Here is a 13498-nt window from a genome sequence, read left to right on the forward strand (position 1 = left end):
ATTATTGTGAAATAAAGCCCGACAGGGCTTGCAATGGCTCTTAAGGTTGTCACAACAATGACCTGCTAGCTGTTCATTATCCCGCTTATTACATGGCTACTTACGTAAGAAATCAATAATTTTACACAAAAATGGACCGCCAGAGTCCGACATCAGAACTGCACCCATAGCAACGGTCTGTTATACATAGCAACGGTCTGCTATAAAGAAATAACAGACCATAGAACGCCGTGATTGACCAATCAGAATCCAGTATTCAACAAAGCAGTGTAATAATAATTACCGCATCGCCCTGTCGGGGTTTATTTCACAACAATGATTGGCTCGCTGTACATTATCCCTTACATAATTGATAAATCCATTCATTTCAATTCATAAATTCTTTATAAAAGGGTGCCTTATCTGGAAAAGGTACAGGACATTTATTGAACAGATTCAAACAGGTTCTATTTCTATTTATAAATTAATATTACAATCTAAAACAGTGATTATACTTTAAATCCTAAAAGACAGAATTCACAAACAAAGCCATCTAAATCAGGCCACACATTTATCAGTGAGACATAACATAATCTATTACCATTCAGTCATTGAGTCATAAGAGAATCATCTGTAATTTCAACTTCAAAATCCTTCGGGAGGATCATGGTTGAGTTCATTTGGTCCTGAAGCATAATCTACTGACTCCAACCTGTCACTCTCTGTGGCCACACACGCTCTTCTCACATCATCTCCAGCTTTGACTCCACACAGTTATTTAGCCTGCCACTTTGTCCAGCTGGGCTGCCGAGGATTCCTCCTGGAGAGTGTGTTTGTCTTTCATACTGTGCTTCAGCTCCTGTCTGGTGTTCAAAACTGCAGTCTGGAGGGTTGCAATCTCAGCTGACAGCTCTATTCCTGTTGTATGACAGAAGAAAAGGAGAGATGATGAAGAATGATGAAGAGGATTTACCAGTAGTACACTACTAGGAAAGTAATCACATATTAGCAGAGCAAAAGGTTTGATTGCTTTAAATCAAAACAAAGTAAGAGACCCTTTTAGAAATAAAACACCATACCTTGCTTGAATGACGACTGTGCTTGTTTAAGAGATTGTGGCACCAGAATCCCGAACCATTTCAGTGGATCTTGCTGAGGATTCTGCTCACTTTTTCTTGCTGGAGTTACTTCAGGAGCTTTCTCTCTAGTTGCTTCTTCACTTGCCTCTTTCTCTGCGTTATCCTTGTTTGGTTTGATTCTTCTCCTGACACCTATGAAACCGCACAATTTAATAAATGAAAAATGTATTTAATTTTGTTAAATATAAACATACCTTTTCTATCATCACATGGACTATGCCAGACTCACCTTCTTCTTGAGGTCCAATATCCTCCACTGACCTGGCATCTTTTCCAGCATCAATATTACACTTTTGTTTGACCCTTTCTGTGCAGAAATCCATCTCTCCATTGTCCAGTTTTCTGAAACACATAAATCTGTTCAACTCCAGTGAACAACAATTTACCTGGGAGCTTTAATTTAAGTCAAACATGACTAATTCCTCACCTAGCGTGAACACAGACCAGCGGCTCAATCTCACTCGCATACTGAAGTGGAGAGACGTGCTTGTTTCCCATGGAATATCGAGCCTTGGACATGGAAAACCATCCCTGTGGGGACACAAAATGGTAACTAAATGGTAAGTGGGAGAAGAGGATACAGGATAAAATACAAAAATACAAAAAAAAATTGTGTTATGTGTACAAGCACTTATATTTTAGGACTTGCATTTGAAAAACAACTTAGGTAGGGTTGATGTTGGTTGTTATATGGATAATTCTTTATAAAATATACTTGACATTAAGGCTGCAGCTAACTAATTTCATTGTTTATTAATCTGACACTTCTTTTCTCACTTACTCAATAAATCGTTTGGTCGGTAAAATGTTGAAAATAGTGAAATAGAGGCCCTTTTTTAACAGCAGCCGTTTTGACATGGCATTGCAGGGTAAACACAGGTGCAATTAATTATGGCCCTGATCCATTATGGTGGGCCAGTATGGGTCCTAGTATTGTGCATGCTGGCTCACTGGATTGGCTGTGATGTACTAATTAGAAGGGAACATAATTAAATTGTTCAACTACACCTGTATTTACCCTGCTATGACATGTCAAAATGGCTGCTGTGAAAAGGACCATTTGCCCATCACAATTTCCCAGAGCTAAAGCTGTCATAGAATTTTTTTTTTAAACAAACAGTACAAAACCAAAATATATTCAGTTTAATACAATAGAAAAAGTACCAAAAAAAGCAAATTTTCTTACATTTCAGAGGCTAAAACTAATATTTTGGCAAACATTGATCGACATTTTTCACCATTTTCATTTGTTCACCAAACAACTAATCGATTAATTGAGGAAATTAACGATAGATTAATCAACAGTGAAAATAATTGTTAGTTGCAGCCCTAATCTAGGTTCATATTCAGCGTGTAGGAATCTTATATAGAGTGGATGAGTGCATGTGTATACTCTAAAAAACAGCCATATAGATATTGATGGATAGATAAATAAAATTTGATAGAGAAATTGAAGATCTTATGTTATGACACGTCAAATTGGGCTGCTGTGAAAAGGACCATTTGCCCATCACAATTTCCCAGAGCCCAAGCTGTCATAGTATAAATTCATTTTTATTCAACAGTACAAAACCCAAATATATTCAGTTTAAAACAATAGAAATAGTAGGGGGGGGGGGGGAAGCACATTTTCTTACATTTCAGAGGCTAAAACTAGTATTTTGGCAAACATTTAATACCAAAATTGCAGTTTCAGCTTGATTTCAAAAGGATTACACCTTCAAAACATTCTTTTCAGATTGTATACATTAATAAACACGCACATTTAGACAGAGATAGGCTAGATGTCTTGATAAAAATGAAATGACAAGTATCTCCTTGGTTTTGTGTGTGCTATATAGGCTCTAGCGTTACCTGCTCTATGAGAGAGTTGAGAGCGGCTCGTTTCTCCTCCAGTAACTCCAGCTGGTCCATTAAACGGAGCAGCTTTTCGTCCAGTAACAGAGAACATTCCTTCAATTCTAACACTCCCATGTCGACTACTTTGTAATTGGCTCAATTACTTTCTAATACAGATTTTACCGCGGTCGTTTCTACTAGATATCAGCACAACATTTACTGCTTCTTCCGTGTAGTATCATGTGACACATGACATCACGTGATTAACTTCTTCTTTTTCTTCTTCTTCTTTAAAGGGTTATTGGCGGTTGGCAAACCATCTTATAGGTGAATTACCGGCACCATCTGGACTGGAGTGTGGAACAGGAGATTGTGCAGAAACAAAAAAGAAAAAAAAACGAATGAGGTAAACTCTAGATTCGTTTAACTAAATCAGTTCTCTTAAAAAATGAATAATTTCACAGTATATGTTATCTGCTGTATTCCCCAATAGACCTGACAATGAAAAGTCCTGATGTTTTACCTTCCTTAGTGACTGTAAAAGGTAATTCCTCTGGATACTGTAATTCCTAGAGTGTATCAGTACATGCTTGACAGTTTCTGGTTGGTTACAGTGTGTGCTATTCTATATAATATGTGGTTAAGCCCTGTATGTCCGATTCTCAGTCGAGTGATGACATTTTCTTCCCTTCTTTTCCAGCCCACCTTTCTCTCTGCTCCAACATGTTTTTGTATAATGTACATATGCCTTCCAGTTTCCTGATCATCCCAGTACTCCTGCCATACTGTTTGTGCATATGTTCTGATGAATAGCTTAGCCTCAGCTTTACTTAATAGAACTTGTAAATCTATATTCTTAATTCTGAGTGTTTGTTTGGCCAGAATATCTACTTGTTCATTTCCCTCCACACCAACATGAGCAGGAACCCAGATAAATCGTGTAATTGCCTTTCATTTCCATCCTATACATAATAAGGAATATTTCATTGATGATATCTGTTCTGACTGATGATCCACCAGATCATATGCTTGTAAGTGCTTAAACTGTCAGATGCAATAACAGTGTTGTTTATTTCCCTCTCCTCTATCCACTGCAGGGCCAATAATAATGCCAATAGCTCTGTGGTATATACTGACACATGATCTGATATGATTAACTTCTTCCGGCAGTTCGCATCCTTTAAGTTGCATTACTGCCCCCTACTGGATTTAATCGCCCACTGTTATCCTATTCTGTCCTTGTAAATAGTCCCGTTTCTTTTAAAAAATATCCTTTTTTCTCCCCTCCACCGTGTCTCCATTGTCAATAACCTCTTTAATCCTGGCCTCTCCTCCTTTTAGCCCCTGTAGTCCTGGTAGCCCTTCTTTCCTCTTCATACTTCCTGCATGAAATGAGGACATATATGGTCTCCTTTTCTTGACACTGACTACAATGACCAGCAGGATGTTTCCCTACGATAAATAGTGTACTGTTCCAAGTTGCTGAGACAAATTATTCTTCTACTCATGATTACTTGTAAATTTCTGTTGTATGTTCTTCGCAACTACTATGTTGTAATTTTGAAGGGGAACATATTGAACACGTGTTTGTAGATTGTTTTCATGCTACTTCTTTTTGGTTTAATTTACAGAAGAACTTCTCAAAACATTTTGAAAAAGATATCATACTAACAAAGATTGCGTTATTACTCACTTTTAACAATCCTAGTTTTTCGGCAGATGAAATTTACATAATTAATTTGATTAATGTCTTAGCAAAATATTATACCCATAAAATGATATGGCTTAAAAGAATACCCACTGTTATACTTTTTAAAGATAGTGATTTTAAAACATATTCGACTACGATTGAAAATCAAAAAAATTCTAAATTAACAAAAACTATTAAATTATTTAGACATTTCAAATTTATTCCAATTGTTTAACAGACCCGGATTGTTTCTTTTATTTGTGTTTTTATTCATCTTTTCCTTTCCTTACATTTTATTTGTTGTATAATGTATTTTATCATTATATTGTATGTATTTATTATTAGCTCCGACTTGTAACAGTATTACAAATATATACTAATGAAGTATCTGCATGGGTAAGAAGTGGGTATCTTAATACTAATATATTTAACAAAACGGTAGTTCCCATACCGGGAGTCGAACCCGGGCCGCCTGGGTGAAAACCAGGAATCCTAACCGCTAGACCATATGGGACTGATACCATCTCTTGCGATATCTACTAATTTAAACGATCGTATGTACTCAGTTTAGAGCTGCCATAACGATTTTAGCTATCTAAAGAAAACTTCTACTACTAGTACGAAGAAGACATACGGCAACGCATAACCCACGATGGAAAATTTGGTGAAACGACAGAGTTACTGTTTAAATTGTGTGCAGCAACCAGTGGTGGAAGAAGTAGGCCTACTTAATTTTTTTTAGGTAGATAAAAATAAAGTAAAAGTAGCAATAGCACAATGTAGAAAGACAATGATAACAAAAACATTCTGCCTACTACAGGTTTAATATGAAGTTTTGATGAAAAACAGAGCTCAGATACTATCATATGTCAAGATACAATTTCATACTGATGTCACAAGATGGCAACAAAGAGCTCTTTATTTATTTATTCCTCTTGAATCAAAAGCAAGAAGGAGGCTCATTAGATCAAACTCATTGTGTGGAAAGTGTGAAATGATCCATTGTCTGTCTTTTGAGTAGCCAGTCCTTCATAATCTCAGAAGTTTAGTCTTTATTACTTCCTGTTTTTTCCCTCCAGCATTAATGCACAGATAAGATTTGCAGGACTGGCTGTCAACCAAAATCCAACTACTTGCTCCTCTCACAAGAGAAAATGTTGTGTTTGGGATTAACATGAAGGACATTAAGAGTGACTTGATATTGAACAATCTGATACTGCTTGCAAATTTATTTCATCCATGCATCCAAATGGAGGAAAATGAAACCCCTATTTTCCGTTTTCAAAAGGGACCTTGTGGACAATCATCTCAGTGCTTTAAGACAAATGAAAGGACAACATGCAAAGTCTCTCCTCAGAGTTTATGAAGAACTGAATATATATGATGATGACCCTTAGAGCTACTATGGAAGAGAGCAGTCTTATTATTATTTATTTATTTATGCATTTCTTTTTTTGTTCCTTTAATTATTTTCTACCCTCTTTTATTATAATTTTTTTTTTTTATAATTTAAGTTATCTTTCCTATCCAATTGTGCCTTGTATGTTAAAAGTATTGAGTTTGGATTACAATGCCTTAATCAATCAATCAACAATCAATTAACATTTATTTGTATAGCCCTTTACAATAACCAAAAGGTATCCAAAGTGCTTTACATTAACATCAAGAAATAACAGGAATAAAAACATAACATATCATAAAATAGGAAAAAAGGTTCATAAAAAGCACAGGAAAAATGTCACAGCGCTACTAGGTATTAAAAGCCAATCTAAATAAAAAATAAAAATAAAAAATACATTAAAAATAAAAATAAAAATAAAAATGTTGTAATGTTTGTTAATTAATTTTCTTCAATAAAAAAAAAAATATTATTAATGCACAGATAGCTCTCTTCCTATTCTACGGGACAGAAACACTATGAAACAAAGTAGCTATAACCAGTGCCAAGAGAAAAGGCGATACAATAGAACGCGTCCATATAGAACGCGAGAAAACGATACAAAACATAAGAAAGGCTACAAAGATTCCAATGTAGTGAGGCTACAATGCCACGTCACACTTGATATACAGAAGAAAAATAACCTGCAGTTACTTACACCACGTAGCCAGCCTGGTGTAGGCTATACGTTAACTTGTTAACAAACCAACCTATCTGTTGTTGTAAATTAGAGGGAATCTGAAGAGCGCTAGTTGAAACATACTTTGGCTAACTGACGACAGACTTCATTCACCCCAGCTTCATAAAGCCAACTGGAGCCACTGGCAGCATGACTCCCAGTAGCTCGCCGTGATCGTATAGTGGTTAGTACTCTGCGTTGTGGCCGCAGCAACCCCGGTTCGAATCCGGGTCACGGCAGGGAATAATCCCTGACACGGCATGGGAGGACAACTTTTTAATTATTTATTTTATTCCTAACAAAGGATATATATACTACAACGAAAATATCGCGACTGTTTCGCGTGAAAATAGAAAACGTCATTGAAGAAATGTAGTCACACAGTTTAATCAGTGAAGCACACATGCAGCTAATCAGCTAATGCTATGTTGATACTAGTTGAGTTAGTTTGGACGATACTGATATGATTTTGTCATATTTATCTGCAGAAATCTACATGTTGCTTTCACTTATTTCTGCATAGTGCTCTGTAGCTCTCGAATAGCCACATCAAACTTAAAGATGCTTGCTTGAAATTGCAAAAGCATTCATTTTCAAATGAAATATCTTCTCTTAAAGTGCTGTAATTCACCCTTCAACTGTTGAACTATTTTCTAACTTTGTCATAAATGTGGCAACCACATTTTCATTGGTGGTTGCCACGACAACGTCCATGTTCCGAGATGAAGAGCCAATCAACAGGCCGGCAGATCGCATGTGCTGCTATAGCTCTATGCATACGGTCGTCTGATTGGTCATTGTAATCACAGGTAACCGCCCACCTGCTCTAGTGACATCCGCTTTCGAGCACAGCTATTTCATGTGGTTAGACAGTTTTGGACTATTGGATCTCTGAGCTATTCATATTTTTTATACTCTTTTTTATTCAATACAGAGGTTGAGCTCAGTACAGCTGGACACCCATTCTGGTAGCAATCACTGGTAAGGAGAAAATACACATGCATTATTGTTTTTGTCTGCTTTTGAGCTCCTTGATTAAAACCATGCCTCTAATAGTTTGTACATTTGTGATAAATATTACTCCGCAGGGATATGTGGGTTGTAAATAAACTTGGGATGCTGTTCATATATTTAATTTGGGTGTAAATAAATCTGGGATAGTTTATATATTTTATTATATTATCATTCTATGATATATGAGTTATTAGAGGAGAAGTGAGAAAGGGGTAGGGAAATATAAGTTTTACTTCTACGTACTCCTTTTCGGACACTGTTACTCTTGTTTTATTTGCTATTATTTTGTATCTTTTTTTATTTATTTTTATGTTCGAAATAAAGTCTTTCATTCATTCATAAATGATTAACGTTTAGACTCAGTGCAAGTGTAGTAGGCTACAATGCAATGCATAAACTGACTTATGTATGTGCATGATCTTTAATATCACATATGTTGAAATCAATAAATGTTAAGCCTACTGTGGATGAAGAGTGTTGTTGACCATCCTTTCTTGGAACAGATGATGGATGCCACATCAGCAGCTGGAGTTCTTCATCCCTACTGGCCACGGGACCTTTTGATTCCCAGCTATGTGGCCAATGACCGATCCATGTCAGAGATCCTGGTGTTCCTGTTTTCTGTGTCTGGGGTGTTTCTGCTTGTGACCTGGCTGATCACCGGCCAGAGAGGGACCACCGGCAGGCTGGGGACGTGGAGGCGTCTGGCTTTGTGCTGGTTTGCCGTTTGTGGTTTCATCCATGGCGTCATCGAGGGATGGTTCTCACTGTATTATGATGTTATCCCAGGAGACCAGAGCCTCCTGTCACAGCTGTGTGAGTACAAACAAGAAACATATGTTTATAAAAAGTGTATGGTGCAGTCTAGATGAGTCATTTATATTTTTCTCTCACAGGGAAAGAGTACTCCAAAGGAGACAGTCGATATGTAATGTGAGTTCATCTTTGCACAGTTGAACTTTTGCATATCAAAAAAAAAGGAGCTATAACTAATTGTACCCTGCATATTTCTAGAGCGGATAACTTCACAGTCTGTATGGAGACTGTGACTGCGTGGTTATGGGGACCTTTCAGCTTCTGGGCTGTGTTTGCCTTCTTAACTAACAAGCCATACAGATTTGTTCTGCAACTCATCATTTCATTAGGTAAGATGGTGTAATTACTACAAAAAATGTCACTTAATTGACTTGTGAGTAAGTTCTCAGAATCTAATTTGTCATATTTTACATGGTGGGTCTTAATCTGATTGCAGGTCAGCTGTACGGAGCAGTACTTTACTTCTACACGGAGCACAGAGATGGTTATGCTCACAGTGAGTTGGGACACCCAATCTACTTCTGGTTCTACTTTGTGTTCATGAACGTGCTGTGGATCGTCATACCGCTGGCGCTCATTGTGGATGCATGGAAACAGCTGTCAGCAGCCCAGACACACACTGACAGAACAAAGTCTAAGAGGAACTGACACCAGGAGGAACTGACTGTGGGACTGTAGGACAATTACTACAGGAGATACAAGGGAAAAGTCAACTGGGGGCAGCATACACTTAATTGAAAAACACTGTGTTCAAAGATGGGACAAAATAAATGAATTGTTTGGAGTTGGACATCTCTCATCTACGGGTTGTCATGTTGTACCTGTAATCTATGAACTTAATATTAAAGTGCAACTTGTTCCTTGTGCATACGACAATATAGCTTTGCATTTTGTCCTGGATTTGTGGGGCCTCGGGGAGAATATAAATAAAGAATCTGTTTTCTCAATACCATCTTCATTTTGTTTACATTTTACACAACTTTGTGAATGGACTGAACATTGCTTTAGGCAGGCGTGTCAAACTCATTCAAGTTCATTGGCCACGTACAGTCCAATTTGATCACAAGTGGGCCGGACCAGTAAAACCATTGCATAGTAACATATAAATAACAACACCTCCAAATTTCCCCTTTCTGTTTGTGTAAAGAAGTATATTCTCAAAAAAGTTCACAATTAATGAACGATCCATTTACAAAAAGAGATGATGAACAACCTGAGATGTCTCGCTGATCTATCGGCTAAAAAGAAATTCGATTTTCCTGGCAAGTTTTTGTATTTTCTGCCATGATGAGTCTGATACACAAAGTGTTCTTCACCATTTCCTACTACACCACAGTATTTTACATTTATGAATATGTTTACACTACTTTTAGCCCAGCCATTCATCTCATTACGGTCGCGACAGATGGGACCTTTAAGATAAATAATATAGCACAGTAACGTATCATGAAAATGCTAATGCGATGCAGACGTTTCAGAAATCAACGTATACCAGGGATCAGCAACCTTTACTGTCAAAAGAGCCATTTTAGGCAAAAAATAATAATAAAAAAAAATCTGTCTAGAGCCGCAAAACATTTGCAGTGAGGTATGGGGCCACATTGAGGGGGGAAAAAATCGTAAATTTCGAGAATAAAGTCACAACTTTACGAGAAATAGTCATAATATTACGAGAATAAAGTAATAACTTTACGAGAAAAAAAGTCGTAATATAACAAGAATAAAGTCATAACTTTACGAGAAAAAAAGTTGTAATATAACGAGAATAAAGTCGTAATATATCAAGAATAAAGTCATAACTTTAGGAGAAAAAAATAAAATAAAACATAAAATTATTACTTTATAATATTATGACTTTATTCTCTTAAACTTGTGACTTTATTCTCATAATATTACAACTTTTTTTTCTCATAAATTTATGACTTTATTCTCGTAATATTATGACTTTATTCTCAAAATCTCAGATTTATTGTTTTTCCTCAATGTGGCCCTAATACTCCGTCGTTATTCATTTCCACTCATTTCATTAAAAATCCACAGAGAGCCACTGGAGAGGAGCTAAAGAGCTGCAGTATTGCTGACCCCTGACCTAGACCATTGTAACCTCGATAACAAATATGGTCCATTAAAAACCTGTCTTAACAAATGATAAGGAAGCAGATGCACAACTTAGTTAACAACGAGTGTATAGAAACACGTTAGAAAACACCGATTTCATTATATTCAGGTGGCAGAAATCGTAGACAGTGAAAATGTGACATTAGTAGCCAACGTTTGAAACATGATGAACTAGAAACGTTATGACCTACAAACATTAGTTTCCGTCCTTGTGAGGACATAACCACGTGGTCTCTATATGCGTGTATCTGCACTAAATTTACATGTGTCATTTTTTATATTGTACCATTCAATTGATCGTGCATATATGCATAATAAAGTAACACATACTTAATATGCAATGAAATTACACGGTTCTACGCCGAAATAGCTCAGTTGGGAGAGCGTTAGACTGAAGATCTAAAGGTCCCTGGTTCGATCCCGGGTTTCGGCATTTTGACTCAACACAACGTACCCGTGTACCAGTGTGAATAGACCAGACCATCAACACTATGCGATTGACTGACAAAGCCCGACACCCTGTGGTCGACTAGAAGAATTGCAACATATCTATTTCTAGGGCTCATTTCATATATTACACACACACACAATACCACCATGATCTCAGGCACCCCTCACTCCAAGATGAGTACATTAATTGCTCCAAAATAAGTTTTTGAAAAGTGTTTTTTACTTCGAAGTAGCATTCAGGCATCTCACACACAAGCAGCAAAGGGTTGGGAGAAAAACGTGCATTCACAGATTAACGGCTTTACTTTTGAGCTGAGGCAGAGAAAAATGTAGATCAGTGCTTCCCAAAGCTCAAGATGACGTCATCAAATGTCTTGTTTTGTCCACAACTCAAAGATATTCAGTTTACTGTCATAGAGGAGTAAAGAAACCAAAAAATATTCACATTTAAGAAGCTGGAATCAGAGAAATTTTACCTTTTTTTCTTCTAAAAATTACTCAAAATGATTAATCAATCATCAAAATACTTGGCAATTAATTTAATCGTGGACGACAACTCGATTAATTGCTGCAGCTCTAATACACTTCTATTTAATGATGAGTCACGAACATACCATTGTACAGATAACATCTGATAATAAATGGATATTTCATCTTCAGCTGAACATTTTGCTAAGTCTAAGTCCCAACTGTGCATTTCTCTCTTTCTCTCTACTTGCTATGTCTTTAAGTGCCTTCAAAGCAGCAGGTGAATCTGGCTGTAGCTCCAACAGTTTTCTAAATGCCTGCCTGGCCTCCTCCAGCTCATTCAACATCTGGCAGGCTTGGCCCATGCGGTACCAGGCTTTAGCCCCACCCGGTTCCAGCTGAGTAGCTTTAGTGGCACTGGCCTTCGCCCGCTCTGGTTGGTTCAATTTGAGCTGGCACAAGGACAGGTTTGAGTGGAGCTCTGCTTTGATGGTTTTGAATTCATTAGCTGAAAGAAGTTGCAGTATTTCATCGTCAGTGTTTGTGTCTCTCTGCTCCTCTGCTTCTTGTCCTCTCTTCTCCCACACTCTCAAATAGCCATAGAGAGTGATGAGCAGTTTGAGGGCCCGGCTGTAGCTGTCTGCTGCTCCCCACACCTCACCGCTCCTGAATCTCACTCCGCCCCTCTCTTTGTGTGACTTCACCCACTGCCACTTCTCTTCACCAAACATCTCCCAGGATTCCTTGCCTGGTGTGAAATCTTTAAGTTCAACTGTGGCACATAAAGGCAGGTTTTCCTCAGCAGGATGGGGAACGGAGTCATCTGGTCCATTTCCCACTGGAGAAATAAGTATCTGAGAAGCAAAACACAATGATTAGAGACTGGCTGTATACTTTCACATGCTTGAACATATTACGTGTAACTAGTATCTAGGGACGCACGATTGCAAAATGATGGGCTGATGCCCATGTTTGTTTTGTTGTTGTTATTTGGTGCCAGGGAAACAAAAACATCTTCATTACAAAAACAAAACTTCACTCTTAAAGTCTTCAGCCTTCATTCATATCTTGAAATGAACACAAATTTAATCGTACAAATTTATGAAACAAGCTTTAATGTAATCTTCTTTCACATGAAAAATAACAATAGCCCCCTAAGCCTGTACATATCTACATACTCAATGAGAGGAATCTATTTTTCAGTACTTTTATAGCCCAACAAAACAGTTTGTGAAACATAAATTAAATGTAATTAAATCAGCAGCTAACAACACAACATTTAGCCAGCACAAGATTAATGCAACACAACACATAAATATCGGCCACGGCCATCGGTGAATGTCATCCTATTTAGGCCAATTGCAGTCAATGAGGCAAAAATCGTCCGATGCCGATATTCAGCCGATAAATCGGTGCATCCCTTCTTGTAAGCCAGTGATCCATATTCAGCAATTATGACTTTATGTCAGGGAGGGATCACTGGCAAATTATGACCCAATGAAACATCCAAAATGTACATGTTGGGTTCACCCTTCTTTTTTTGACACACTCCTACTAAGTCTTCTTTTTAGCCTTTTTGGTCCGCACCACAACCTTTGCTGTTGTGCTCTGGTAAATTAATATCCTCTCAAGCTTTGTTTCCTCATATAAAGACAGTCTCCAGTGCAGTGAGACAAAACATAACGTATATCTAAGATGTCAATACATGTCAAGATATTGCAAATATCATATACTCTTCACATATGTAAAACAAAAACCACAATGATCTGGGGGATGGATTTTGTCAGTATTTACTTCCAATTTGCATAGAATTGTGTAACCAAAAATTGACATACAACGACATTAGATTATTAATCCAGGTTTCTCTT

At 37.3% G+C, this 13498-nt stretch overlaps 3 protein-coding genes and 3 non-coding genes across 8 annotated transcripts in view; 3 read left to right on the forward strand and 3 right to left on the reverse strand.

Moving 5' to 3' along the window:
• Positions 1–273: 273 nt before the first annotated feature.
• vma22 (vacuolar ATPase assembly factor VMA22) lies at positions 274–3235 on the reverse strand. Of its 2 annotated transcripts, none has more exons than XM_074644274.1 (5): positions 2973–3235; positions 1546–1649; positions 1348–1475; positions 1059–1250; positions 274–897 (listed from the first exon to the last, which is right to left on the reverse strand). In XM_074644274.1, exons 1-5 carry the CDS (start codon positions 3090–3092, stop codon positions 758–760), a joined length of 684 nt encoding a protein of 227 aa, XP_074500375.1. In that variant the 5' UTR covers positions 3093–3235; the 3' UTR covers positions 274–757. The 2 variants fall into 2 exon arrangements, with proteins under 2 accessions (XP_074500375.1, XP_074500377.1); XM_074644276.1 differs by having other exon boundaries at positions 1348–1460; positions 2973–3234.
• A 1854-nt stretch (positions 3236–5089) lies between these two features.
• Positions 5090–5161, reverse strand: trnae-uuc (transfer RNA glutamic acid (anticodon UUC)). The gene has a single exon. It is a non-coding gene; the product is annotated as a tRNA-Glu (tRNA).
• A 1770-nt stretch (positions 5162–6931) lies between these two features.
• trnah-gug (transfer RNA histidin (anticodon GUG)) lies at positions 6932–7003 on the forward strand. Its single transcript has one exon. It is a non-coding gene; the product is annotated as a tRNA-His (tRNA).
• Positions 7004–7597: 594 nt separating this feature from the next.
• On the forward strand, positions 7598–9541 carry ebp (EBP cholestenol delta-isomerase). Of its 2 annotated transcripts, none has more exons than XM_074644272.1 (5): positions 7598–7742; positions 8280–8594; positions 8675–8711; positions 8793–8923; positions 9031–9541. In XM_074644272.1, exons 2-5 carry the CDS (start codon positions 8282–8284, stop codon positions 9240–9242), a joined length of 693 nt encoding a protein of 230 aa, XP_074500373.1. In that variant the 5' UTR covers positions 7598–7742; positions 8280–8281; the 3' UTR covers positions 9243–9541. The 2 variants fall into 2 exon arrangements, with proteins under 2 accessions (XP_074500373.1, XP_074500374.1); XM_074644273.1 differs by having other exon boundaries at positions 7599–7745; positions 8282–8594.
• Positions 9542–11072: 1531 nt separating this feature from the next.
• trnaf-gaa (transfer RNA phenylalanine (anticodon GAA)) lies at positions 11073–11145 on the forward strand. The gene has a single exon. It is a non-coding gene; the product is annotated as a tRNA-Phe (tRNA).
• A 215-nt stretch (positions 11146–11360) lies between these two features.
• fkbpl (FKBP prolyl isomerase like) overlaps positions 11361–13498 on the reverse strand; it is a 4085-nt gene continuing 1947 nt past the window's right edge. Inside the window, exon 4 of the mRNA XM_074644277.1 lies at positions 11361–12484. Coding sequence (XP_074500378.1) covers positions 11819–12484 — 666 coding nt within the window. The 3' untranslated portion in view covers positions 11361–11818. The remainder of the gene's footprint in view (positions 12485–13498) is intronic.

The sequence above is a fragment of the Sebastes fasciatus genome, chromosome 8 (assembly GCF_043250625.1).
Source record: "Sebastes fasciatus isolate fSebFas1 chromosome 8, fSebFas1.pri, whole genome shotgun sequence".
Taxonomy (NCBI): Eukaryota; Metazoa; Chordata; class Actinopteri; order Perciformes; family Sebastidae; genus Sebastes; species Sebastes fasciatus.